Genomic DNA, 27,995 nt, shown 5'->3' on the forward strand with positions numbered 1-27,995 from the left:
TTTAATGACCTATTATTATCCCTGTTCACTATCGTAGTCTTATGATCGATGGTCATCACCCCATGATTACTGCTCCCTTTTCATTCAATTCGTATAACCACTGTCCTTTACCAAAGTCATTTGACCACTGCTTCTTGCCCCATTTTTATTTACAAATTGTGCTACTCAGTATTATTCTCACCATTGCTTATTCCAGTATTAGACTACCATTATTTATTCCAGTCTTATGATCGCCATTGCTTATCCCAGTTTCATGATTAATATTCCTTATGCGGGTCATACAATAACTATTGTCTATACCATTATTATCTGTGCTCATTGTTCCGATCAAATATAGTGAAATACAACTAGTGTTAGAATTACGTTCGATCCAGTATAATAGTCCTTTATTATATAATATTAAAATTACATCAGTATTTCAGTTCAATAAAATGAACATTTTATTACATTACAGATGTAGTGTATTTCACATTGATAGCGGCACGTCTTATTCGTTATGTGCATTATTGAAATTACCGAAGTTTATGTCGCCTGATTATACTACTAATCAAAACAGGATTGTTGGTTCGCTATGTAACTATTGGCTGTACTGATTCACTTGCAATTATTAGAGTGAAACACGACATACGTGCACATTCCTTGTCATTATCATTCAAGTCATGTTCATCATCGCGTCTCAACAGGTCCATACAGTATTGACGGCATTCATGTGTACCTGACACATTTTTCTCAATATCTGAAATACAATAACAAGAACGTTTAATGAATTCCTAGCACATTTAATACCATAACAATTTTAAATATAGAGTGTAAAATTAAAAACTGTTCTACCCATCAAATTCCTATGAATAATCAGTTTTACATGATAACAGTGCGATTGTTTCTTTAGTGGTAATTTACAGTGTTTGATACAATACTGAACACAAGCTATCATTTTGGTCAAATTCATATTCACTTTAAAAACAACGTACTGTCTGATAATTGTAACAATAATTGTTGCTATTAATGTTAAAATACGATATCACGCCCTCTAGAGACAAAAATAAAGAGAAATTGTTCTAGACTTACAAATTCAATTGTTTTCGAAGTAGTTTTTAATATCATACATATGAGGAATTAATTCCTAGTTGCCTGATACGTGACCAGACCTTCAATCATTACTTGTACACTCATTATTATATAGAGTTTAAAAATATAGATTGATTATGAAAAATATATTTTGTTTTGAATTATAGATTTTAATTACAGCGTCAGTGAACAAAAAAATCATCGTTATTACTGAGGGTTATTACTGAAGTTGGTTTACTTTGATCGTGTTTATGTAGGACTTTAATTGTTCAAAATTGCATTGAAATATTTTGTAGCGTTATTCTACTGGCATTGTAGCAAAACGAGCGGTCTTGTCGATATTGCCTGAGGAGGGCGCTTCTTGGATAACTTAATGACCTTTTCAATGCTGTTTCAAATACATTGAATTTATAACCAACCAACCAACCTACCAACATTACAGCATGTCTCTTTCAAACCATTGTCGCATTGAAATGAACCTATAACGAAGTCACCATTAAAGCATACACCAGTATTACATTCCTGGGACTCTACCAGAGCATAGTTGCAGGAATCTTCATCTTGTGCGGGGGAAGTCGTCAATCTCTGTCTCGTCTGTGTACCGGGACCACACGTCGTCGAACAGGTGCTCCATTCACCCCATGAACTCACTAGGCAATTTACAGGAGGCGGTGATGCAAAGCGACGTCTACGTCTACGCACTAGTCCATCTACTTCAAAAAGAAGCAAGACAGACCAAGAGAACATACATACTTGTTATTCGGTTGCGCATCTTCATATTATCTGTAGAATTATTTTTCCGGAATTAGTTTTATTTTACCGTCCCTATAAAATTAACAAATAGTGTTGGGTTTAGTGTTATCAATACTTGCGTTAGTCGTATGTGTGTATTAAAAAATAAAATTATGTTACACTAACCTTAGATGTTATGCAGGTGATTCCAGATACCCGATTTTCAAAAATTTATAGCCAGTCTTATATCACACATTTTTTACATAAATTTGGAAAACAATACATTTGTTATTGTCTGATCCTAGAATTTATCTAGCATAATTCTGTAATTAGTACAAGTCCTTGTTTTTTGGTGATATTTAATGGACAAACATAATATGTGGGAATGCAATAATCTAAATAATAAGGTAGCAATGTTATTTCAATATTAATGTTACAAGAAATGTAGACAAAATAAGATATTGAAATAACATAATATGGTTTCTTATTGGTGGTTGAATAAAGGATCAGTCAAATGCAAATTCATATTTTTTGTAAGCCCTTTAAAATTGGCAAATTACTTTCTGGGATTTTTTTGTGTGGGCATGTTTTAGAAAATGTGAAATATTTCAATTCTGATTTCAGTATGAGACAATTTCGATTTCGTAATGTTGTTCACTTGTTCATGCAATTTTAAATACTAAATGAAGACATTACAATGTGATATACCAAGTTCGACTTATCCTATAAGGAATGAGTCCAATTCAAGATCAAATGTATCCAATCATACAGCAAATACTATGAGGTTATTACGAGGATACCTCAAAGTATACACGAAGACAGTACAGCGGAAGTATCGACTGACGCGTAGCGGAGGCAGATGCAACGGTGTACTGTCTGAGATGTATAATAATTTGTATTCCAAAATTTAATTTAATTTATGGAACACAAAAAAACAATTCTTATGTTATTGTCTGATTCTAGATTTTTCCCCAGAGAATTCTGTAATTAATACTAATACTTGGAAAAGCGAGATACAAGAAAATAATATTTATATGTTAATGGTGGCTGAATAAAAATGAGGCAAATTTGTTTTTATTTGCACCTGATTTAGCAAATGTGACATATTTCATTTCTGATCATGTACGTCACAAATTGTATTTCAGTAATATTTTTTACTTGTTACAATTGGGTGAAAGGTGGGTAACATGAAAAAGATCAAATCGTGACATTTCAAAACTGCAGTGGACTTGCAGTACAAACTGGACCATAGTGGTTTCGAACGCAGTATTCTAATTTCTTAGTAGAACCCATTTAAGAAAACTCAAATATGCATTATCCAAGTATGTGATTCTCATCATTCAACATTTCAAGTCTCAGAGTTCAAAAAACCGTGTTCAATGGTTCGCAATAATTATTCATGAGCACGTACTGTATTTGTCATTACTAATCCAACTGTTTAAAAACCAACAGTAGTACTAGAAAAAATATAATATCGAATAAACAGACACATGAAATTTTAACTTAGAATTTGGCAAATGGACATGCGCCTCGCCATTGTAGGCAAACGCTGGCCCATCTATGCGTTCTCTCAAGGGCGGCTTGAAATAGCATCTAGTGGTGAATTACTAAATAGACATGTGCATTTCGAATCTATGATGGTACTAATAACATGCACACAGATAGAATAAAAAAAACGGAAAATTTCAATTCATAATGTATATAAATTAAACTATTCAACGATGCAACGGATGTTGTATGCTCCTTGTAGCGTTAGTCTATGCACAGAAAGAGTAAGCAGCGGCCATGTTCTCTCCAGTCAACTACTGTATAGTGCACTACAACTAGATCGTACATGTTTCATGACACAAACACTGGCCTCCTGTTGTTCTGGTGGACGTCAAATGGATCTATAAACGGTGCTGACCATAGATTGTACAGTTTGTAAGTATTGATATAGAACATGTAGCTTTTCCTTTGAATTACACAGTGAATCTGTAGAATCTCGAAACAACATAATTTATGTAATTTGTTGACGATATCTTTTTGGGAAATTAACTGGAATTCCGGGTGCACTCAAATGCTCACTTTGGGCAAATATCGGCTCTGTGTAGTACGTAGTGATATGCGTCTTGCATCATTAAAAAATGTTTGCTTCTTTTCCAAAACACGATAAAATCATTACATTGCCAGTTTACTTGACATATATATCAACATCTATTGATATTTAATTCGAAGAATCTCTCTCTCAATGCATACGTCCCTACAGCAGATAGATATGTTTTGATAAGTTGTTTGCAAACGGAGTATGCAAGGGGAAACACTAATTCTTTCACTGATTGTGCCTACATGAAGCGTTAGGTTGGTGAAATTAAAATAACAGGTGCGGGCGAATGAATGCGGAAAAACTGACCTCATCGGAATATATCCTCGGGTATAATGACACAACCATTATCGCTTTGACCCTCTTTTCGTGCGTCGACCATGGATTGTAAGTGCATCGTTATTGTTTCATATTATGTATTATTTTGTTACAGATTCACGTTACCAAGACGTTTTACTCAGTTTAGTTTCATATCCTGTGGCGCCCTCTGCCGGTAACCTAAATTGTAACCTGGAAAGTTGAATGACCGGTTGTGGGTTATATCACAGGCTCTCGTCAATAGGGCTGTGGTTATATTGAGGGAATAATCATTTGTACAGACAACATACAATGTTATTATTTTATATGCGTGGTGTGTATTTTTTAGCCGGAACAACGTCTTGATTCCTTATCATACAGAACGCTATATGCGATGAACCACGAGATAGCCATTTATATTTTTTGGTTTGTTTCTTTTTTTTTCTTTTTTAACTGTCCCAATCACACGAGGACGATTTATTGACTATTTTTCCCATTAATGCAGTAATTCCAAAAAACGAAATTGTGATTAATGCTCTAATGTCGTCTAAACTGCAAATTGGAAATAACGAGATCCCGGGAATTACCCAAACTCATTTACGTCAGTACGAAAATAAACCTAACAGAAATGACTATGCACGGTCAGTGTGCGATGTAAACAGTATGAAGCGAATGAGCTACAATAGCCATGCGCAGTGGAGAAATGAAACAAACGAACGAAGCGTATGCAAATAAAAGTATGCAAATGATAATTAAAAATGTTGATTTCCTTACAAAATACAATCATCCTTCATGATAAAAAAAACGATTTTTTAAATATATAGGCACGAGTACTTCATTTTAAAACATTAACATTAACACATTGTTATCAGTATTCTTTAAAAAAAATGATGAAACAATAGGAAAATTTCAATGTTTAAAATAATAAATAATAGTTCACTTACCTGTTTTCTGACAGTTAAACTGTGTGCCATCATTAAAAACGTACACGGATATCATGTCGTGTGTTGTACATTAAGAGACTTATAAATCAAAAACTAATGTAGTTGTTACAATTAGGTCTTCGCTTGTCAATTCACAATAATCAACCGATTTATTCTTATACGGTACCAATGACACTGTAAAACATGCGTCACTGCACCGAGACTTCCCGGAAACTGTGAAAGGGAAAATCTATGTGCCACTTTTACTTTGTTCATACGGTGTGTGTCATAATGTTGGCCATCGACGTCTCGTCTTTTTAAAACAGAATGCGCATTCACCGCAAATAACCTAACTTGGACGGTATACGACAATTTAAGTAAATTAGTCTGGTAGTTATTACGTCGTTCGGTGTGTTGCCCCACTCCAAACTAGTCTGACATGTCTGCTAATGGTAATAACGGTGTCAATTAACTTGCAACACTGTGAAATACGAGGCGGTAACACTATCGTCGCCGTGGTAACGTATCAGTCAATAAAATGTATGGGAAATACATGTCACTGTCCAGTGGCGGCGGTACAGGGAGACAGAGAGCGGTCGGAAAAATGTTAGTAGCGACGCCCCTCTAAAATCAAGCTGAAACCCTTTGTGTCAGCAAAATTTGCCCCTCAGAATGCAGGAAATAGCGTTTCAGAGGGTCTAGAATTCATTTTTTTTAAATGGTGGCATGCCCCGGATCCCACTTGTAAGGGATGGTGAGCAGACCCCCCCCCCCCCCACCATGCACAATTTCGTGCCCTCGCCTCTGCTGTCATCTATACAATTATCATATTCAGATTAAAGTGTTCATCAGCCAATTGACGTCAAGGTTATTTCGGTCATCCTCTGTGATGGCTGGCAATGATTAGCGATCCGTATCATAATGTATACGTAACAGATTTCACAGAATGAAAGAGTCAACAGATCGCAAGGAATTTAACTCTAACTGCGTTTGTGGCGACGATATTCTGCTGTTATTTAAACACAGGAAACACATGCATCTCTTTAGCGGGTTAACGTATACGCCACCATTTACAGCTGACAATCTCCTGTGTAGATAACGGCGTTGTTTTTGGTTGTTATTTGATGCAATGATCTACAATTGTTATAGTTCCATACACACAATTGGGTTAAATACGGAGATGACTAATGTAAACATACCCAGGTTGTTTCACTTTCACTTTCACTTGATGCAGAGGTATATATTAGCTCGAACGTACACACGATACATAGTAGGATTAGTGCCAAGATGTCTGCTGGGAAGTTTAGCACAGTAAGTGATGACGTTCTCAATCAAATGTATTTTACATATGCCTATGTCTGTACATATTATACTAAACCTCTTCAAATGTATGTGCTTTCTTTATATAGCGACTATAACAAGCGATGTCGTATATAAATATCGCTTTCAATCGGGTACTTATTCAGTTTATCGTTAAACGAGTGGAGATATAACGCGTTATTTTGATGGTGGCTCATGGTGTACTACTGGTTGTCAAATCTCGTGATATGTGTTAGACAATTCACGTTTGTATATTTATGTGTGTATGTGTGTGTGTGTGTGTGTGTGTGTGTGTGTGTGTGTAATTATTTTGCTTGAGTATAGTTGCACTTGTGCTATAAAGTGTCACATATGTAATTAGTCCACGTTTCGGTTGTGTTCGTCGTCTGTCCGTGCGTGTGCCCGAGTCATTTCTCGGACATGCTTTGGCCGATTACATTCAAATTTGAGACACTGACGGCCATTCGAGTCTGATTCCAATCTGATTCTTGTCCGAAACTGTTTCTCGGATATGAAAAGGGCAATTTTAATAGACTTTGTATCGTGATCATGCATATTAGAGTTACAGGTGCACCCCATCGAACAAAAGGGACCGCCATTATGTTTTTGTATTCAATGCTTGTTTGAAACTACAATGAGAGAATAAAAAAAACTTACATTTTTTTAAATTGGTGGTGGTTCCTAGTTTTGATTTCTAAACATTTCGCACCTAATAAAAGCTGTCGAGAAAATTGGCTCACAATTAAAATAAAGACAAACGCAAGATACTCAATTATGTTAGTTACATTGCTGTATATACTTTATCAATATTCTTGGACAAGTGTAACGGGTGGGAGTGGTGAAATAATATAATAACAGCACGTTATCGGCCGTCACGTGATTTTCTTCGAACGTAATTTACCTTCACAATTCTGTTGATCACTTCTCATGCTAGCGGAATACAAGTAGTGTCTGTATGTAATGTTAATTCATCTTATCGTGTGTCCTTGGTCGAGTGAATTATTGCTGAGCAAGGGACGCGGAAAATGCCTGAAACTAATAACATCGCTTTCTCGTTTTAATTTGCACTGCGTCACAGCTGTAATGTAGTCATACTATAGTGGGCGGGACTCGTATCTCTACTTGAGTGTGTGTTTATACTTTTCATCGTAATTGCCGCGATTGTTTGAATCTGTCATTACAGCAAAGCTATGGAAATTTGCATCCTGTGTATATTCGTCGTTGCTCTACGCTTACCAGGGAAAACGCGATGAAAATATAAGATTACATAATCATAAAATAAACGTGACAGAATTTTTGTTATCCACACTTTTTCGCCAATGTTTCAACCACTTATGTTTGCAATAATTGGGATATGTGTTATTCATATCGCGCTCCTCTGACGTCATCCCTCCTTATAACAAATTGCATAACAAATTTCCCTGGGTAATTAATTATCTTGTTTCCACGAGCGTTTTACGGTTGCGTGTGTCTCATGTTAAGTTGTTGAATCTTCACTATAACGCTGATTTTTTTGGGAGGGGGAGGATTGGGTCAAACGATAGCGTGGTTTCTCCCGCTGTATGAGTGCAAACAAATGTCTGTCTCACCGATTACATGGTTTACGTATTGCAAGCATACTGTGGTTCGTCATCCAGACAAATCGTTTTAGACTATCGATTTAAGTCATTCGTTTCACGTCTTGATGCATACTTGCATACTTGTGTCTGTTACGTTTGACCTGTTAATTTCCCATGATATATTGGTTTCAGTTATTTGGTAACGACGTGACCTATGACATATTGCTTACAGCTCGCTCGGTCTAATTGATGAGGTGCATATACAGTGTAATGTTATATCGAGTATAGAGCGTGACGGTCATATTGTGAACACAATACATTACGTACTGAGGTTATATTTGTCGATTAATTTTAAATACTGGCCTATATCTGTATACGTTTAAATGAATCAGGTAATTACATGTAGTAGTATTGGGAAACCATTTTGCAGTGGTTTAGACATGTTTGGCTTTTCAACACTCGTGAAAAAAAATACCTACTGATCTACATATGTTTCCTGGCCTCCCTCCTTACGCGGGGTGTTGGGGTGCGGCAATATAGTATGGACTGGGACTGTTAGCCGGTCTCACCTTGTTAATTGAAATTATTGTTTATACAAGCAACTAACAACTAAGTCACATTTCAGTTGCTTTTGATATGTGATCTAAGGAACCAACCTTTTCTTTCTTTTTGTATAACTCATACTAAAATTACATTATTCTTATTAAAGGATGCCGAGGCGCCAAATGAACGTCCACTGAATTACGAGACAGAACAGTATGGTTAGTCTACAATCTTTTGACAATGTCTCTTTGCTGTCAAGTTGTAATCGAGATAAGTGTTTGTAATCACAATTATATTATATAATCTTCTAGTGGTATAATGATACTGTTTATGTAATAGATTGTGACATCACAGAATTTTATCATATGGTGTTATAAATGAATAACTAACTATGAAAATATACAGATATTGCAATTGTAAAACATGCTGAAAAAGCGACATACTATTTTAGCGAATTGTGGTAAAATGACGTAATAGCGAAATGTTGATTTAGCGAATCTTTCTTGTCTTTGTTGATTTTCTGTTTTCACAATACTTGTCTGTCGGCAACAAATGCGCAGTTATCACCTCCATAGAAACAAAGAAAAACTGTCAAGTGTAATAAGGAAGCGCTCCAGATTATTACGTTTTCTGTGTTGTTTACAAAGTGCGTATGTGAAGAAAAAGACGTGTTTGGCCGCCATTTTGCATTTATAATGAAGGCATTAGCTATAAAGACATGTTTTACAGTAGATTTATACAATGAAGCTATTCAAGTACGAATCGCTATATGCAAACGCCCCCTACGACCCTGATGAATAAGCGACTTGTTCCTTCGTTATGTTTAACACAGCACAGTTAGTTGACTGTTTTATTATTTGTAACATGCCCAGTAATACGGGATTTTAGATAACCGGAAATTCTAACTAATTTAGTTCAGTTAACCTCAATACTACTCCCACATTAACGTTGAATTAACTTAATTATCTCTCTAACACACTGTAGTATTGTTATTGAGGCATTGCGTGTACTTACAGGTGACACTCCGATGTATGGTGAAACCATTGTGTCAAAGATCAGAACCGCTAAACATGAGTCTGATGGCATCAACGAATTTCTCCCAAATCTCTTGGAGATCTTATGTGGGTCAGGTGAATAATTGTTAGTTTATTTTCTACAAAAACACGCATAGTACATACAGTGTCGTGGATTTGTGTCTGGATGCTATGGTGTGCGTGTTATGCAAACTTAAGCACCCAAGGTCAACGAACTGACAGAGTCTGTCAACGTGTAATAATAATAACACTGAACAATTAATTGACACTTTGAATCAAGTAAAGTGAACATGGACATAAATTTCCTCCAAATAATAAGGTTACACATGCAATGGAATATTACCGAATCAAATTATAGTTTCTCTATTTATATGGGTCCCTTTGTTTAGTTGAGCAGTTTTTAGAGGGCATCAGACTCTCACTTCCATCTTTGCTGTCATCATGTCATTGATAAAGGGTTCTGACCCGAAACGTCTGGTTATTGTTTTTTTTTCTTTCCAGTGTGTCGCCCAGTTTTCTCCCCCTTGTTTGGGTTATTTTGAATTTCATTTATTGTTTGGGCGCACATTGCAGTCATTTTTATGTCTATTTGTATGGTTTCTCACCTTTCACTACGGTTATTTGTGTTAAGTTTGTACTCATTTCTTTGCAGCATCTGTGGTTGTACCATTGGGGAAATTGGCCTTATTCTGACCTGCCCAGTCCTGTGAAATGCCATATTCATATTTAAGCAGCCATCTTTGAATTTTTCTTTTTTTAACTTCGATTTCTTGTCTGTTTTCTAGTTGTATGTATGACTCTGTGTCTGTTTTGTGCTGGCCTTACAGCTGTTATACCCATTTCGATGATAGTTATCGGTAAGTATGTAGTCATTATTACAGTCATTGTCGCCAAACCATGATTCACTACAGAACTGTCGACTATTTACGGGTTTGTTATGTGGTCTGATTTGATTACATCTTTCTATTTGCCAGACCTGTACTTTCCTTAAACCAGAGACATGGTCGAATGAATTACGTGCTAATTTAAATTAGATTAACACCTATCGTGAAATAACTATTATAACTGTGTTCCTACCAATGAGGCAATGAGAAACAGAATATACAGCGTGTACCCAACCTTCTTCTGAAGAATGGTTGTGTAGCCTGAGGGTCCCACACATTACCCTGGGGTAGCTATTCAATAACTATTTGTGTTCTATAGGTGCAATTTACAAAGACGAATGTCCCACACAGCCTTACATCCCCCTGTGTCTTATCGTGACTGGGAGCTTCTCGTTTTTGACTTGCTTCACTTGTGTATTTGGATGTCTGTCAAAACGTCGCAAAACGAGTGATCGTACCCACGATGTGTCCTGTCGCCATGGTATAAGTGGGCTCCTGTTCATCTGTTTGATTTGTTCGTACATAGCAGGTAAGTGGTTCTGTGATCATACAATGTCACTCAGAAACAACCAAACTTAACATCATGGGAATATACGGTGGTAATGGCGTGGGGGGGGGATTACAATTATGCGCCATCTTTCCTTTATTTGGCGATAAACCATTTTTTCTCATGGTTAATTTTCAACTCAATCATATGATATTAAATTACATATATAAAATACATGGTCTGACATCTGAACTTTAGCACATACTAGTATATGAGTGATGGTCTAATTAGTACGCGTTTGTTAGGAGTTCAAAGGACCCTTACGTTCAAAAGTCTCCCATGTATATTTTTTATATCTTAATTACTCACTAATTTATGACTCTTACATTCATATTTTAGCAGGAAGTTGTTTAACTTTATATTATCAACATATACTGTTGGCGTTTCTTTATTTTTGCGAGACTCTATTTATTATTAATAACTCTTTTTCGTCGGAAACCCCGTTCTACTTCTTCAAACGTGCGAAAAAACCCGTCGATAATTGACTACTAGCCTGAGGAGTATGAAAATGGCATCATGGGAAAACTTTAAATTTGTCTACCGGAAATCAATGGCCGTTCTGTTGCTGTTGAACCGTCCCGCGAATCTTCCACATAGATTGCTATTTTACATCACTGCGACTAAAAGGTGGGTAGTTATTGCATTCAATCTGTTAACAAACATGTATAAATACTAAATAATGGGAGGTAATGATTGTAATTGCTTCGTGGACAGTTGTCGCTGACGCTGGTTCCAGTGCCAGAGACAGAGTGCTCGTTTACTAGTGCAGTGATGTGATGGTGTGAGCTGCAGTCCGGGTGCTATGAATTGGGATATACAATGTAATCAGCAATCATAGCTAGCATATAAATTGTTCATGTTTCTTCTAAAATATGCCCGTACTATTCAAAAATATTGGGTACGTTCAGTGAAGTGAGTGACTCAGGCCGACAAACAGCTCGTCTCAGTTTAGTCGGTCGCCACTTATCGTGATCATGGAGGTGAAAAACATCCGTGTCCTGATAGACAATCTGCATGGTGCTGTCTCCAGTGTTTTTGTAATTTTGGTAATGTGTTTTGGGAAATCTGATTTTTTAAAATATGCCTGTGCGTGTACAGCTCCGAACACGAAAATTAAAAGCAGACTGGCAACGCAAGCCCCATCAAGTCATTCCATGTGTGCCTCCAATTGATCGAATGTACAATGATACGCATTATTAACTTGTCGAGATAAATTGATAAACTGAAATACCCCTACCCAAAAGGAGGGCAAGTATGTTTGAGTTACAAACAAGTCTTATCATAATTTAAAGGTCACTGTGACCTTATTCAAAATTTACCCCATAAAAGTATATACTGAACATTACCATATGTTTTGTGTTGTTGATGTAACATTTTCTGTCTGCATTTGGTCAAGATCTAAAGAAAAAATATGTTTACTATGAATTTATTATTTTATTCTGTTTTAAAAAGAATGAGAACCTGTTTGTAAATTTTATATGATAAATTTAATTTGGGGAAAAACACAAACTGTACACACTTTATTCTTTTATCCAAGATTTTGTATGATCATATTTTTATAATTTATACTATTTTGAAGTAGTGTTTTTGAGTGAACTTAAAAAACTTTTTTTAGAGAAATTTAGAAACAATACAGCAAAGGAAACACAGGCGTACACTACTGTACACTATTATGTAACACATATTTACAACAGCATAGTATACATAACAGAAAATGTTGTATTTAAGTTAAACAACTCTCACATGTTGCGCATCTCCATGCCTGTCATAAAAGTGGTATCTCCCAACTGCCCGCGAAACATGTATCTAAACTCCAAAGGCACAGCCTTTGATCTGATTTGAGTTTTGTCTAAACAATCATGTACATTTCATGATCGACCTGACCGCTTTTATCGATGGTTCTAACCGGCAAATCTGCACGTCTGTGTTTCCGTTACTGATTTATCTGCATGATTGGTTGGAACTCCATTGACAATCCCTTCTCACAATGTTTGGTTCAGCATAGTGGTTACAAGTGTCAGTCATATCTCTGTCATTTCTATGCCAATCTTCTCCAAACTGGGTATGATTAGTGTACTTATAGGTCCGGTGCTGACAACATATAGTGTGTGTGCTAATTTGCATATTTGTAAATTGTAATGCTTATGGATGAAGTCTACCTGGCATGGCTGATATTCTTCAAACTTAGCATGATTAATGTAATTATTGATCCGGTGGTGACAATATATAGTGTGTGTGCTAATTTGCATATCTGAATATTATTTGCATATATTAATGTTTGGACAAAGTCGTATCTGGTGTTTCTATGTTGATCTTCTCCAAACTTGGTATGGTTAGTGTACTTATGGTTTTGGTTCTGACAACATATTGTGTGTGTGCTAATTTGCATACGTTTGCATATATTAATGCTTATAGACCAAATTGTGTCTGGCATTTCTATGCTGACTTTTTCCAAACTGTATTGACTGTCACGCTTATTTTTAAAACTGTTGCTCTCAATTTACAAATTCTCTCCATTCACACTGAAGCTTTTCAGTGTTTAACTTTAATTGCAAGAACAAAGAGTTCAAAAATTTCTAGCAACTACATACAGATTTGTTCAGTGTAATCAACCAGATTTAAAAATAGCATACACTGCCTTATAGTCACTGTAATAGCAGTGTAAGGTACCCAAAGCTGTAACTGCTAGTGAATGATTCCAATTTTCCATGAACAGCTTGGGAATCAACCATCTCTGATGGTTGTCTTGTTTTATTTACATATTATGACATTTGAACAAAGTGATTTATTGAACTTAAATCACCATTACCTGTAAATAGCATTTTATCTATTTGGAAACTGTACATGTATAACTAACCGGATGCAACACATACATGTGCAGTTAGAAAGGATTTAAATTGTGAGCAGTCTGTATGAAAAGGGGGGATGATTTTTAGCATCGCTGTCGACTTTGTCGACCGGAGCTTATCATATGAGTGATTGTCCGTCTTCGTCCGTCCGTCGTCCTTGTCAATGTTTTACTTTTTCGACTTCTTCTTGAAAACTACAAGCCTGAATGCTTTGATACTTGGTGTATATGTACCTTGGGTAGATCTCTCTCAGATTTGTTCATTTTGTATTGATATTTTCAATTTTCTAATTTTGGTGAATATTTTTGCCATTTTTGGTAAAAAGTGATATTTTCGACTTCTTGTTAAAAACCACAAGTCCAATTGCTTTGATAATACATATATAGGTACTACATGTGGACCACTCTCAACTTTGTTCATTTCATGATGACACTTCAATTCTCTAATTTTGATGAATATTTTTATCATTTTTAGTAAAAGTGATATTTTCGACTTCTTGTTAAGAACCACAATCATATATGGTGAAAAATGATATTTTTGAATTCTTGTTGAAAACAAGTCCCATTGCATTGATACTATGCATATTGTTCATTTTCTAATGATATCTTCTGTTCTTTAATTGAAATGTGCATTGCTAACAGCGGAGCTATCTCAACCGAGAGGCTGCTTCTTAAAAACTTCTATCTGAAACAGGGTTTAGTTTTCTCACTTATTACTACAGCTGCTAACAATATTGTATAATTTTATCTTACCACTTTGTTGTAAATTCATATTTTACCCCATTTATGCATTTTATCGTTTTTTCGGACTGCTATGTTTTTAGTCCCCGTTCGGACGAAGTCCGAAAACGGAGACTTATAATTCGGTGTGCGTCCGTGCGTCTGTGCGTCCGTGCGTTCGTCCAGAGTCATATCTCAGAATCCCTTGGACCGATTCCATTCATTCTTTGTATGTGCCTAGTACTTTATGTGGGACATATGCACATGCAGTGGTTTAGCGATTAGATTCAAAATGGCCGACTGGCAGCCATCTTGTTTTTTGAAAATGTTGTATTTTGGACATGCTTTGTAAGTTTTCATTCAAACTTGGTACATAGATTATACATGTTAGGATACATGTCCATGACGATTTTTTTCACAATTGGATCAAAGATGGCCGACTGGCAGCCATCTTGTTTTTTGAAAATGTTGTATTTTGGACATGCTTTGTAAGTTTTCATTCAAACTTGGTACATAGATTACACATATTAGGATACATGTCCATGACGATTTATTTCGCAATTGGATCAAAGATTGTTGACTGGCAGGCATCTTGGTTTTTTGTTATGCGGTATCTTAGACGTGCTGTCAGTTTTCATTCAAATTTCGCACATACATGTACTTTATACATGTTAGGATGCAAGTCCATGACAATTTGTTTCAAAATCTGGTAAAGGATGGCCGATTGACAGCCATCTGACTTTTTGGCCTTACTACTATATTTCCACAATTTATGTACCATTTTCATTCGTATTTGGCATACATCATACATATCAAGTGTGTTTCATAATCAGATCAAAGATGGCCGAATAACGGCTGTTTTTATTTTTGGCCATATTACTACTACATGGAACACGTGTTTTGATGTAAATAAACAATCTGTTGTATACGCCACTTGGAACTCAAGTTTCGAGGACACGCTCGCAACAACACGCTCGCTATAATATGACGAGCACAAAGAGAACTTTGAAAAATTTAATGGGGACTATGTCATTTTCAATGACTTGTTTTTAATTGTAATTTTATCATTATTTCGTAGTCATTTTATTTTATACCCTATTTATGCATTTCTTTATTGTGTTCTCATCATTTTTGCAGTGGATTGTTCAATTTTATGTTAAATTTTATATCTATATGCTGTGCATGAAAAACCATTTATGGATGTACTGTTTTAATTGAATAAATTACAAATTACAATTACAAATTTTGACCTCAAAACAAATCGATGTGTCAGCGATTATTTCCCCCAGCACATTCATCATCCCTATCCAACTACATCTGGTGCTACTGGTAACTTCACTGTCCCTTACATGTGTTTAACCATTACACAGCATAATTTTCAATACGCCACTATTAAACATCTGAACTCTGCCCCCCCCCCAACCCTAAAAAGCATGGGCAGTAGAAGCATTTTCAAATAAGAGCTGAAGAAAATGCTTCTCAGTGAGTGATATTTATCTATGTACATAGAGCATATTCATTTTAAAAGTATGCAAATTTTAATATCATTCATTCATTGTGATGATTGATTATACTATTTACTGGTTGATCTCATTTATTTAATTCATTACTTTTGTTTGTTTACTGTGACTCTTATGACGACTTAATTTTTTTATTTAATATTAAGGGCCATGGACTAGACTAGTCCAAATGAACTATTTCCTTGATCCCCACCAGTATTATACAATTTTGTCCCATACATGAACATGTAAATATTTTGTTTGTATACTGGTGAAATAAATAAATAAATATAAATATAAATCTAGAACCAGTGATCATATTCAGACAAAACTCGGCAATCCGATAGTATGGGACAAACGAAAGGTTTTGTTACAAATCTGTGCATATTTAATCAGGAAAATTTGCATTATAATGAATTCTTCTGGTGCTAATATCTCAAAACAAAATCGTCACATACAACCCAGAACACTGAAAAATATATTTCTAAGAACCGGATGAAATCACAGATAATTTAAGGCACTTATATAAGATCTAAGTAGTTGTTGGTGTCAATCTGTGCATAATTAATTCACTTTAACTTATAACTTTTTTGTATGAATAAATTCTTGTTCCAATTGTACCTTGATAACTAATCTTAATATTTAAGTAGTAGATGTGCAGTAACCGTATGTCAACAAGCTATTCTGATATCTGCATTAGGAGCATATATATTGCATGTTTTATATTATATATTTACTTCTCAAGAAAGCTGGCACAAAATAAAATGTTGTAGTATATTTCTGTACGATTTAAATTAAGGTTTATTGTACATTTCTTTTTATTCACAGGATAAATGCAGTACACTAATTAACTAAGGAGTTGTAATGAAGACCGGATTGGTGGAAATTTGTCAGATCCTGACCCTCCTGAACCTTGCATACATGCAACCTGATATTAATGTTTTGTTTTGCAAATGTGTGTTTAATATTAACTTGAATAAATGATTTTCTCAAATGATAATTTTAGGTGTTTGTTTTGTTTCCCCGTCTACTTCACGAATTGTTCAATAATTTATAAAACATGATGTTCAAAAGTGCCCTCAATAAATGTCTACTAATATTAATTATAAATAAATGGAAGTTCAAAAGTATCATATTTACATTCAAAAGTATACTGGTAATATCTTACAGTTAAGTAATAGAAGATTTCAATAAATGTCTACTAATATTAATTATAAATAAATGGAAGTTCAAAAGTATCCTATTTACGTTCAAAAGTATACTCGTAATATCTTACAGTTAGGTAATAGAATATTTCAATAAATGTCTACTAATATTAATTAGAAATAATAGAAGTTCAAAATTATCCTATTTACATTCAAAAGTATACTGGTAATATCTTACAGTTATGTAATAGAAGATTTCAATAAATGTCTACTAATATTAATTAGAAATAATAGAAGTTCAAAAGTATCCTTTACATTCAAAAGTATACTGGTAATATCTTACAGTTAGGTAATAGAAGATTTCAATAAATGTCTACTAATATTAATTATAAATAAATGGAAGTTCAAAAGTATACTCGTAATGTTATGTATTAGAAGATTTCAATAAATGTCTACTAATATTAATTATAAATAAATGGAAGTTCAAGAGTATCCTATTTACATTCAAAAGTATACTCGTAATATCTCACAGTTGTGTAATAGAAGATTTCAATACATGTCTACTAATATTAATTATAAATAAATGGAAGTTCAAAAGTATCCTATTTACATTCAAAAGTATACTCGTAATATCTTAGTTAGGTAATAGACGATTTCAATAAATGTCTACTAATATTAATTATAAATAAATGGAAGTTCAAAAGTATCCTATTTACATTCAAAAGTATACTGGTAATATCGTAATGTTATGTAATAGAAGATTTCAATGTCTACTAATATTAATTATAAATAAATGGAAGTTCAAATGTATCCTATTTACATTCAAAAGTATAATCGTAATATCTTACAGTTGTGCAATAGAAGATTTCAATAAATGTCTACTAATATTAATTATAAATAAATGGAAGTTCAAAAGTATCCTATTTACATTCAAAAGTATACTCGTAGTATTTTACAGTTGTGTAATAGAAGATTTCAATAAATGTCTACTAATATTAATTATAAATAAATGGAAGTTCAAAAGTATCCTATTTACGTTCAAAAGTATACTCGTAATATCGTAATGTTATGTATTAGAAGATTTCAATAAATGTCTACTAATATTAATTATAAATAAATGGAAGTTCAAAAGTATCCTATTTACATTCAAAAGTATACTCGTAATATCTTACAGTTGTGTAATAGAAGATTTCAATAAATTTCTATTAATATTAATTATAAATAAATGGAAGTTCAAAAGTATCCTATTTACATTCAAAAGTATACTCGTAATATCGTAATGTTGTGTAATAGAAGATTTCAATAAATGTCTACTAATATTAATTATAAATAAATGGAAGTTCAAAAGTATCCTATTTACATTCAAAAGTATACTCGTAATATCTTACAGTTATGTAATAGAAGATTTCATTAAATGTCTACTCATATTAATTATAAATAAATGGAAGTTCAAAAGTATCCTATTTACATTCAAAAGTATACTCGTAATATCGTAATGTTATGTAATAGAAGATTTCAATAAATGTCTACTAATATTAATTATAAATAAATGGAAGTTCAAAAGTATCCTATTTACATTCAAAAGTATACTGGTAATATCTTACAGTTATGTAATAGAAGATTTCAATAAATGTCTACTAATATTAATTATAAATAAATGGAAGTTCAAAAGTATCCTATTTACATTCAAAAGTATACTGGTAATATCTTAAGTTATGTAATAGAAGATTTCAATAAATGTCTACTAATATTAATTAGAAATAAATGGAAGTTCAAAAGTATCCTATTTACATTCAAAAGTATACTGGTAATATCTTACAGTTAGGTAATAGAAGATTTCAATAAATGTCTACTAATATTAGTCATAAAAAAGTTTACATTGAAATTCTTATTTTTCAAAGAAGTTAAAAAGCATCATTTTTTTGGCGTTCTAAAACCTCGTAATATCGCAAGTTTAACAAATCTTAGAAATGGTATTGAGACCAGAAATAAAAATCTTGTACTGAAGCTCAAAAAATTACAGTTGTACCAAATATGTCAAACTCAAGATTGTTCTAGTTATGGGGGAAACATTTATAATTCACCATTTTTCATGAAATTAAACAATCATTAGTATTCTAATTTGCATATTCAGATAATTACCACTAGTACTATGGATGCAGACTGCATCAATGTATGTGCCTATCCAATCTGATTAAAATAAGATCCTAGTTTGGGCTTATATATATATATATTTTTTTTTAATATAATATCATTCATATTTTTTTCATATATTTTACTATTTTAAAAAAAAAAATATTTGCTGGTATTTTTTTAAGTTTTGGTAATCGCGAAAGCCCACAGGGATCTGACCAACTCCCTATACAAATCGCGTTCAAGAAGTACCTCTCCGCTGACGGGATTAGTCAACCAATCACAGAGCGCCTTACGAAAACATGGTGATGCACTTTGCGCGTGCGCATGAAGTGATCACAAAAAAAAAATGGCGGCGCTTACCGGCCAATTGAGCGAGAAACTCGAACAAATAATTGACCATGAGGTGAGTATTTGTTGAATATGACATGTTTCCTATTATGAATGAACTATGGCTGGTATTGGTGGCCGTTTAGTCAAGTAACAATATTTATATACGCAAAAATGCGTACTCGTGTGGATATAAATGAAAACACCAGTGTTATTCACAGGCGCTCGGAACGTTTCTTGGATAATAAAAAATGACCTAAAGTAGGATCGGCATACTAGTAGTTAGTCAGTCGCCTGCCACTCATGTTAGTCACATTAACAAGGATACAAGAAGGTTTTGTTTTAATATTGTCGCCTCTTGTCTCATTAATGAAAGACCACAGTCCGTCTATCCTCTAATTTACTTGCACAACAGTACTGTCACTGGAAATTGTTTAATTTGACTGATTCATCTCATTTCGAAATCTATACTTCCTGTTATTATTTCAATATCTTGGTGATTAGTTTCTAAGTGATTGATTAATTGGTAATTCTTTCAGATAGACAGTTTGACTTTGTTGGGATTTAGTGCAAAAATGGCCAGAAATATCCAGATTGATAGAAAGTTGCCAACCTATATATATGGTACCCCAAAGGAACAAAGTACACCTTCATAGACATGCTACATCAACATCATGGTGATAAGATTGTATTATTGGTAGTTGATGAAGTTGATACTATTCAAAAGTGGTAAGTATATTGCTTGTATGCTTGCTTGTAAAATTTGTATGCATGTTATTTCCATAATTAACACTAGAGGCATTTTGAGTATCTATAATTCACTGGATTATGGGAAAGAACTTCCATTGTATATATAATCTGGAAACTGACTAAATTCTTATGTAAATTTTATGAAATCTTTCAACAATATTAGGATTTGTATCACTATATTAATATACAATTTTTTCATCCTATGTCAGAGATTTTTTTGAGAAACAAGTGAAAAAAAAACATTATTACCATATACATGTACCACATTTTGGACTCTTGCAATCTCGATTTTTATTTTATTTTGAGTATCCTGATGGCCCAGTACCGATAATGATAAAACTATGACAAACATGACATGAATCTCTCTAACATCTAAATTTAGCATAATTTTTTTGATCAATTTAACAGGGGTGAAAAATCTGATGCAAGTAACAAAAGCAGACGAAAGGCACAAGAAGGGGCATCCCAAACTGGGGAACTGAGATCGTTTTTTCCTGGTGTCGAAGTTTTGGCATTAACAGCAACAGCATCAAAATGTCTGCAAAATCAGATTAAGGAAAGTTTAATTATGCAGACTGCAAAGTTGTAAATGTTTGCCCAAACAGACTATCAGACTATCTGTTTTGAAGATTCAACGAGATATCCCATCAACATTTTATTGAATGGTCGACAAGCTACGAGAAGATCTACATGAGTCCCCTAGGACAATAGTATACAGTTCATCTATTGATGCAACAGGAACACTTTATCATTTTTTTAAGGAGGAATGCCCTCAATCAGTTGATTATATGGGCATGTACCACAGCGAGACGGATAATACAGTCCAAGAATCGCACTTACAAGAGTTAACTAAATTATCTACTTCTAATTTTAAGATTATTTTTTTGTACAACGGCTCTTGGTATGATCATTGACATGAAATCAACATACCATGTACTTCACTATGGGCCATCATTTGATCTCGAGAGCTATATACAAGAATCTGGCAGAGATGGTAAACCATCTCATGCCGTGTTATTTTATCACGGTGGAATGTTACGCAACATTTGTCCAAAACTAAAAAGTTATGTCAAAAATGATACTCTCTGTAGGAGAGTTAAATTTTTTGAAGATTTTACATTCAGTAAAGACTTAAGTGTTTTAAAAAACAAGGAATCACATCACAACTGCTGTGATATATGTGAGCGGATCTGTTCTTGTAGTAATTGCGACTTTCATGCTAACTGTGTAGAAAAATATATGGTCCATTACTGTGCCGATACAGAGAGTGATGAGTCATCAGATGACATGTGCAGCTTAGAATCGGATGCTGTATTGGCAGATTCATCACAGTCTTCATGTTCTAATGAAAGTTTGGAAGCAGACCAAACTGAATAAATCAATGTACATATCACTTTGTTGATCATGTATGCATTTAAAATCAGAGTGAAAAAAACACCCATCATTAATGTAAATAAATAATTGTTTATTACAAATTATACGATTCATTTTTGGCTCCAGTGTGAGTTTAAGGTGTGTTCCAGAAAATTATCTTGTGAACAAATCAAAGGATTTGCACCAAATTTGATAGGGATATTATACATTGATGTATCTACATGGCATTACTGTTCGGGATAATTTACTCGTGTAAATTAGCTAGTTTGCAAATTATTTTTACATCATGAACACCTCCAATTTGTATTCTGAGCTTTTACAAGCTTGTCATTAAAACCCATACAAATCACACATGGATGATAACAAAAATAACAAAGCCTTTTATTTCTATAGTGCTAAATGTGACATACAAAAAAGAATTAAAATTACAAGCAGATATAACAGCTATAGAAAAGGGGGCAACAAGAAGCATTGCCACCTGTATACATTGTGATGATTTTGGCATGGCAAGGTTCTGGTAAATAATATACGGAGAAAATAATTGACAAAATAAGTTAAACATTAAATAGATACTAAGTTACTGCAGTTTTTGGATATTGTATTTATCTAACAGACTCTTTACATAGAGGTGTTTACATTTTGTTTGACTATTGCAATATTTAATATAATTTTTGATATTACTAGTATTCCAAAGTTTGACTCCATAACATGACATACACATTGACTTGAGAGTAGTTCTTCTGTATTTTTTACAGAAATCTAAATGTTGTTTTGTACTATGGCTGTGTACTTCATGGGTATTTGTAAAGTACTTCAAGATGTTTTCTGGGATTTTTTTATGATAAACAGTATACATTACAAGCATAGTTCTTAATTCAATTAGATTATATACATTATGGCAATATAAGGGTTAAATACAGATTTTTAAGTACAGATGAGTCTAACAGGTATTTTAATTTGTAAAGAATACCTATGTATTTAGCAACTTTAATCTGAATATTTTTCACGTGTTCTTTCCACTGGAATTTACAGTCCAGTTCTACACATAAGAATTTAGTATGATACACTCTTTCAATATAAACATCATTGATTTTGATTGGATGGACACTGTTTACATTTTTACAATAGAAAATCATGTAGTTAGTTTAGAAATATTTAAAAGATAATTTGCTGGCCATAAACCATAAGTGTAACCTCTTCATATTCTCTAGATAAAAATATGTTAGTATCATCTGCATATAGAATAACAATTATGATACATTACAGATATCATTTACATATTGTATAAATAAAGTTGGTCCAAGAATTGAACCTTGCGGAACGCCATGAATTATACTCATTAGATCCGAGTTAATACCATCAATACAGACCTGCTGTAACCTGTTACTGAGATAGCTACTTATCCAAAACCTCGAATGCCATAATTACATAATTTGTGGACTAGGATTTTGTGATCTATAGTGTGGAACGCCTTTTTAGGTCGATGAAAACACCAACTGTATACATAGTAGAGTCCATGATGGTAATTGTATATCTTGTAACACATAAGATATCCGGATTATCATGGAACTATAAATCACAAACTGCACACACCTGTGTTTGGGTTGCCATGATTAATCTGTGTGGACAAAATACAAAACCAATTATCTCCACAATTACTAGTAGTATAATGTGTTACTGGGACGTGAAGTTGACGATCTAACGTATGCGGTTGGTTGCCGAAGTCTAGTATAAAATATTGTTTATAAAAGATAAAAGACGCCCAAAATTGCCGCTACTACGATTTAAGCCAACCCTGTATAACTAGTGTCATTTATAAGCATTATTTCCTGCTAGATTTCGGCAGAGACCTTTTGTCTTGATTTCGGCAACTAATCACATACTAAAATCGCCTATGAATGTTTCGTTAGGGACGACGTCAAAAGATCGATGTCGGATAAAAAACTTAATTCCTTTAGTTTTTTTCAAACCCCCCACTGAAACTTAATTGATAAATATTGGTCATGGCGTCAGACTACATTCACCATTAAATACAAATTCAGTGATAACCGGACAGTAGTATGGCATAGCAGTTGGTTGTCGGGTGGGTGTAAAAAGACTTTACAAATGCACTTCATTTGACGCACATGCTTTTTTCATTTTTTGTTATGTCTGTCTATGATTGAATAGAAAAAAACGAGATACAAATACTCCAAGATTGTTTTACTTCATTAAAAAATAAAATCGTTTTTGTAGGATGGAAACTTTTTGAGGTCAAAACCCCCCACCCCCAAACTAAAGCAAATAAGTTTTTTATCCGACATCGATCTTTTGACGTCGTCCCTTACGTCACGGAAATCTTACAATCAAATCAATAATTCATAACGTTAATCATTTTCTAAACTAAAAACTAGTGAATGGCAGCTCAAAAAAAACAAGGCACGTGAATAGTTACTGAAATCGATAGCGATAACTTACGTATTTGCACTGTTCAATGTAACCATGGAACTATAGTTCCATGATGTAACTTAGTATACGTCTTCCGAAAAAATACAGCAGAAAAACAAGTCCACCATTGTTCATCTATTTGTTTGTTGTGTCGCTTCTCCTGCTCTAGAAAGTGATTTGTAACACGAGTTCTGATTGGTTGTTGATTCTACGAGACTTGAACGCGATTTGTATAGGTAGTTGGTCAGATCCTTGTGGGCTTTCGCGATTACCAAAACTTAAAAAAAATACCAGCAAATAATTTTTTTTTTAAAATAGTAAAATATATGAAAAAAATATGAATGATATTATATTAACCAAAAAAAAAAAAAAAAAATAAATAAATAAATAAATAAAAGCCCAAACTAGGATCTTATTTTAATCAGATTGGTGCCTATCATATTTCGTCCAAATCTGTCGAGTTGTTGAGATAATCCATATTTAGTCATGTGCAAATGAGGCAATTTACATATGCAAATTATCTCTAAAAGTAGGGGCCATAGAAATGATGTCAATGTATATCCCTACCAAATTTAGTTCAAATCTGTTGAGTGTTGATGAATGAATCCAAACTTAGTAAAAAAATGCAAATTGGCTAATTTACATATGTAAATTACCCAATAGTAATATTGCCTGCAAATAACATCAATGAGCACCCGTATCAAATTTGGTTCAAATCCGTTGAGTTTTCATGAGATAATCCCAATTTACTAAAGAATGAATATGGAAATTGTCTAATTTACATATTTAACATTAACAGATTTTGTATAAGTATTCATATTTCTTTTCAAATGTCTTCAAATTTCATTTATCTTCCTTTTAGACAACCTCAGAAAGTGAAGTTTATGTGTAAAACGCCTGCATTTGTGGTGAGCAGGCAGTAACATGAATTAAATATGCTATCAGACAGTACGGTACCTTTGCAGTACCACCTAAGCTTCTGTTCATTGGGACATGGGACCCTTTTGAACGCAAGGACCCTTTGAACTCCTAACACGCGTTCGGGTTCGTTCCGTCCGTCCGTCCATCAGTCCGTACGTCCGGAGCTATATCTCAGACACCCATTGACGGATTTCATTCAAACTTTACATGAAGACAATACATAATGACTTACATATGCACGTCAAGATACTTTATGATCGCAGCAAAAATGGCCGACTGGCTATTTCTGCTATTTCTGATACCTAAACGTGTCCGCAACAGTTTCTCGGAGATGACTCGGCCAATTTTGATCAAAGTTGGTATGATGATCATACATATTGGGTTGTAGGTGCACGTCATTTTTTTTCGTAATTCGAATAAATATGGCCGACTGGCGGCCATCTTGTTTTTCATGGTACCCATGCTACTTTATCTTGAATGCAATGAACGTTTCTGTTTAAATTTTGTACAAAGATAGTATACCAAGAGATACATCTGCACCAACATGATTTCAATTCAATATGGCTGGCCAACGCCCAATTTTCATGTAAAAGCGCTAAATCGTCATTTTTCCATGTCCAGAGCTGTTTGTCAGAGATGACTGGGCCGATTTGAATCAATTTTGGTATCATAATGATGATCATACATATTTGGTTATAGGTGCACGTCATACTTTTTCCGTGATTCAAGCTAATATGGCTGACTGGTGGCCATTTTGTTTTTCATGATACCCATGCCTACTTTCCCATGAATGCAATAAACATGTCTGTTTAAATGTTGTACAAAGACAATATACCAATAGATACATCAACATGAACATTATTTGTGTAATTTGATTCAATATGCCTGCCCAATGTCCAATTCTCGTGTAAAAGCACTAAATCATATTTTTTTACAAATCCATCTCCTATTAATGGTTTCATAATCTCAATGACTTCATCAGCATCAAATGGATATGTCAGATCACAACATTTTGGACGGGGACTGTGTCATTATCAATGACTTGTTTTCATAGACATTCATATATATATATATATATATATATATATATAAGGTGATTTTGAATAAAAACCTTGTTACAGCATCCATTAAAACCGATAGTTTTCGCTAAAACTCTGCACATAAGTTCAATGATTGTGTATTCTGGTGTCATATTCAATACAATAGTTTGAATCACAAGAGTTTTTGCTCAATACAGGAAATTATGTTCGTGTGTACCTACATTTCTAATTTAGGAGAGACACGCCATCTTCTGCCCATTTTCACAAATCACAAGTGTCTCTATCAAGCCAAAGTGAAGAACATAAAAATAATCAATCTTGGCCGCTGGCCCCACCCCACTGAATACACTGAATTAAATGAACTACATTCTACGTTATTACATTCCAATCTATTTCTACAGGTGATGTGTGGATATTCAAAGCATATGAGCCGTCATATGAAGACCCAAGTGCTCCAGACTACTGTGACAAAACACTTTATCTGTTTTCATGCTGGATGATGAATATCAGTTTCCTATTGGTTGGTTTTGGTGGTTGTATAAGTGCTCTCGTTGGCTGGTGGGTTGGTTGAGATGAGGTCTTAACATATTGTATTGATTCCGAACACGTACGATCTTACAAGCTGAAGCACTGACAATGTATACTATACGGTTTATTAATTAATTTATTTAGTTTATATAATTTGATACAGAGTGTATATACTGTATGTTTACTATATTACTTTCCAAGCAATTTATTACGTGTATCAGACAGTGAGCAGTTATCTTAATTTTCGATAATTTGTTTATATTTTTGAGATGCTTAATATGCTTAATGTTAAAATACGTACGGTGTTGAGTCTAAGTCCAAGTATAGACGTTGCTGGTGGCTGGATCCAATTTGTAGCTTAATAATAGTTTGGAGGTCGAAGTTCACCTGGTATTGTGAATGTTAAAATTTACCAAGAGTGATGATATAATTGTGTAACAATGTACACTCAAATCCGTGTCTCCCATAGCATTGACAGTTTATGTAATGTATTGACACATCTTAGGCACATCTGCAACAATGTCACGATTGTTTTGATGAATTTTATAATCACTTGCGAAAATTAGTCACAGATTATTTTTTTAAATATTGTTATACAATACGGTTATGGAAATGTGAAAACGGCTAAATCTAAATATTCAGTGAAATATCTCCTAATCGGGAGTGAATTTGAGTATATATATATAGAAATGGAGGATTGTGTTTAGACAGAACATTTCGTAAATCCATGAATAATGAGTCATAAAGAAGAATCATAGAAGTTATAAGTAAGATAGTTTAATAATTTATACGTTCATTGCAATTAGACAAAAATACAATATTAAAAACTTAACAACACAGAATACTGATATTCTTAGACACATTTATTTTTCAGTTCCTAACTGCATCTGAATGCCCTGGATGATAAATCATCACATCTAATTCTGTCAGAAGATTATGTGAATTTTTTCTACAACTAGTATTATATTTAAAATTGCGTTCCTAATAGATGGAATATGCTGGTGCTATTTAGTATGTAAAATATTCTTGTTTTCATAATAGCAAACTTCACGATATTAAATTGGTGAATATGTTGATTTGTGTGTTGACTTTGCCTGACCTTAATCGAACAGTCACGAGAAGTCATCAAACTATTCATCTGACACATAATTCACATCAGATATTACAAATATATCTATGAAAACGTGTGTCGCCATTATTACACTGCACATTGGCGCATTTTTTACCCAGAAATTTTAGTTCAATAAAGTAATTTATACTCACAATTTAATGCTGTGAGCACTCAGGCTA

At 33.7% G+C, this 27,995-nt stretch overlaps 2 protein-coding genes and 1 long non-coding RNA gene across 8 annotated transcripts; 2 read left to right on the plus strand and 1 right to left on the minus strand.

Moving 5' to 3' along the window:
- Positions 1-359: 359 nt before the first annotated feature.
- On the minus strand, positions 360-7,475 carry LOC144361177 (thrombospondin-1-like). 4 transcript variants are annotated; one of them, XM_085504982.1, is made up of 6 exons: positions 7,325-7,475; positions 7,081-7,142; positions 5,125-5,337; positions 4,193-4,393; positions 1,500-1,893; positions 360-736 (listed from the first exon to the last, which is right to left on the minus strand). In XM_085504982.1, exons 5-6 carry the CDS (start codon positions 1,813-1,815, stop codon positions 570-572), a joined length of 483 nt encoding a protein of 160 aa, XP_085361108.1. In that variant the 5' UTR covers positions 1,816-1,893; positions 4,193-4,393; positions 5,125-5,337; positions 7,081-7,142; positions 7,325-7,475; the 3' UTR covers positions 360-569. The 4 variants fall into 4 exon arrangements, with proteins under 4 accessions (XP_085361108.1, XP_085361107.1, XP_085361109.1 ...); XM_085504981.1 differs by adding an exon at positions 6,303-6,394 and having other exon boundaries at positions 1,500-4,393; XM_085504983.1 differs by lacking the exon at positions 4,193-4,393.
- LOC144361182 (transmembrane protein 272-like) lies at positions 6,031-27,991 on the plus strand. Of its 3 annotated transcripts, none has more exons than XM_085504979.1 (6): positions 6,031-6,414; positions 8,692-8,743; positions 9,542-9,655; positions 10,345-10,416; positions 10,763-10,972; positions 16,886-17,057. In XM_085504979.1, the coding sequence occupies exons 1-6, from the start codon at positions 6,391-6,393 to the stop codon at positions 16,888-16,890; spliced, it is 477 nt and encodes a 158-aa protein (XP_085361105.1). In that variant the 5' UTR covers positions 6,031-6,390; the 3' UTR covers positions 16,891-17,057. The 3 variants fall into 3 exon arrangements, 2 of the variants coding, with proteins under 2 accessions (XP_085361105.1, XP_085361104.1); XM_085504978.1 differs by lacking the exon at positions 16,886-17,057 and adding an exon at positions 26,579-27,991 and having other exon boundaries at positions 6,038-6,414; XR_014930826.1 differs by lacking the exons at positions 6,031-6,414; positions 8,692-8,743; positions 9,542-9,655; positions 10,345-10,416; positions 10,763-10,972 and adding an exon at positions 11,059-11,617.
- On the plus strand, positions 18,937-21,890 carry LOC146736263 (uncharacterized). Its single transcript, XR_014930827.1, has 2 exons — positions 18,937-20,394; positions 20,824-21,890. It is a non-coding gene; the product is annotated as an uncharacterized LOC146736263 (long non-coding RNA).
- Positions 27,992-27,995: the final 4 nt, after the last annotated feature.

The sequence above is a fragment of the Saccoglossus kowalevskii genome, chromosome 11, assembly GCF_978046115.1.
Source record: "Saccoglossus kowalevskii chromosome 11, keSacKowa6.1, whole genome shotgun sequence".
Taxonomy (NCBI): Eukaryota; Metazoa; Hemichordata; class Enteropneusta; family Harrimaniidae; genus Saccoglossus; species Saccoglossus kowalevskii.

What these genes read in the sequence shown, in the direction of transcription:
- LOC144361182 (XM_085504978.1), top strand. Translation starts at nt 6,391, where the DNA reads ATGTCTGCTGGGAAGTTTAGCACA. An exon ending in CTGCTGGGAAGTTTAGCACA is followed by an intron (nt 6,415 to 8,691) that starts GTAAGTGATGAC and finishes TTCTTATTAAAG; the next exon opens with GATGCCGAGGCGCCAAATGA. An exon ending in GATTTGTTCGTACATAGCAG is followed by an intron (nt 10,973 to 26,578) that starts GTAAGTGGTTCT and finishes CTATTTCTACAG; the next exon opens with GTGATGTGTGGATATTCAAA.
- LOC144361177 (XM_085504983.1), bottom strand. Translation starts at nt 1,815, where the DNA reads ATGTTCTCTTGGTCTGTCTTGCTTCTTTTTGAAGTAGATGGACTAGTG. An exon ending in AGAGACATGCTGTAATGTTG is followed by an intron (nt 737 to 1,499) that starts GTAGGTTGGTTG and finishes ATTGTATTTCAG; the next exon opens with ATATTGAGAAAAATGTGTCA.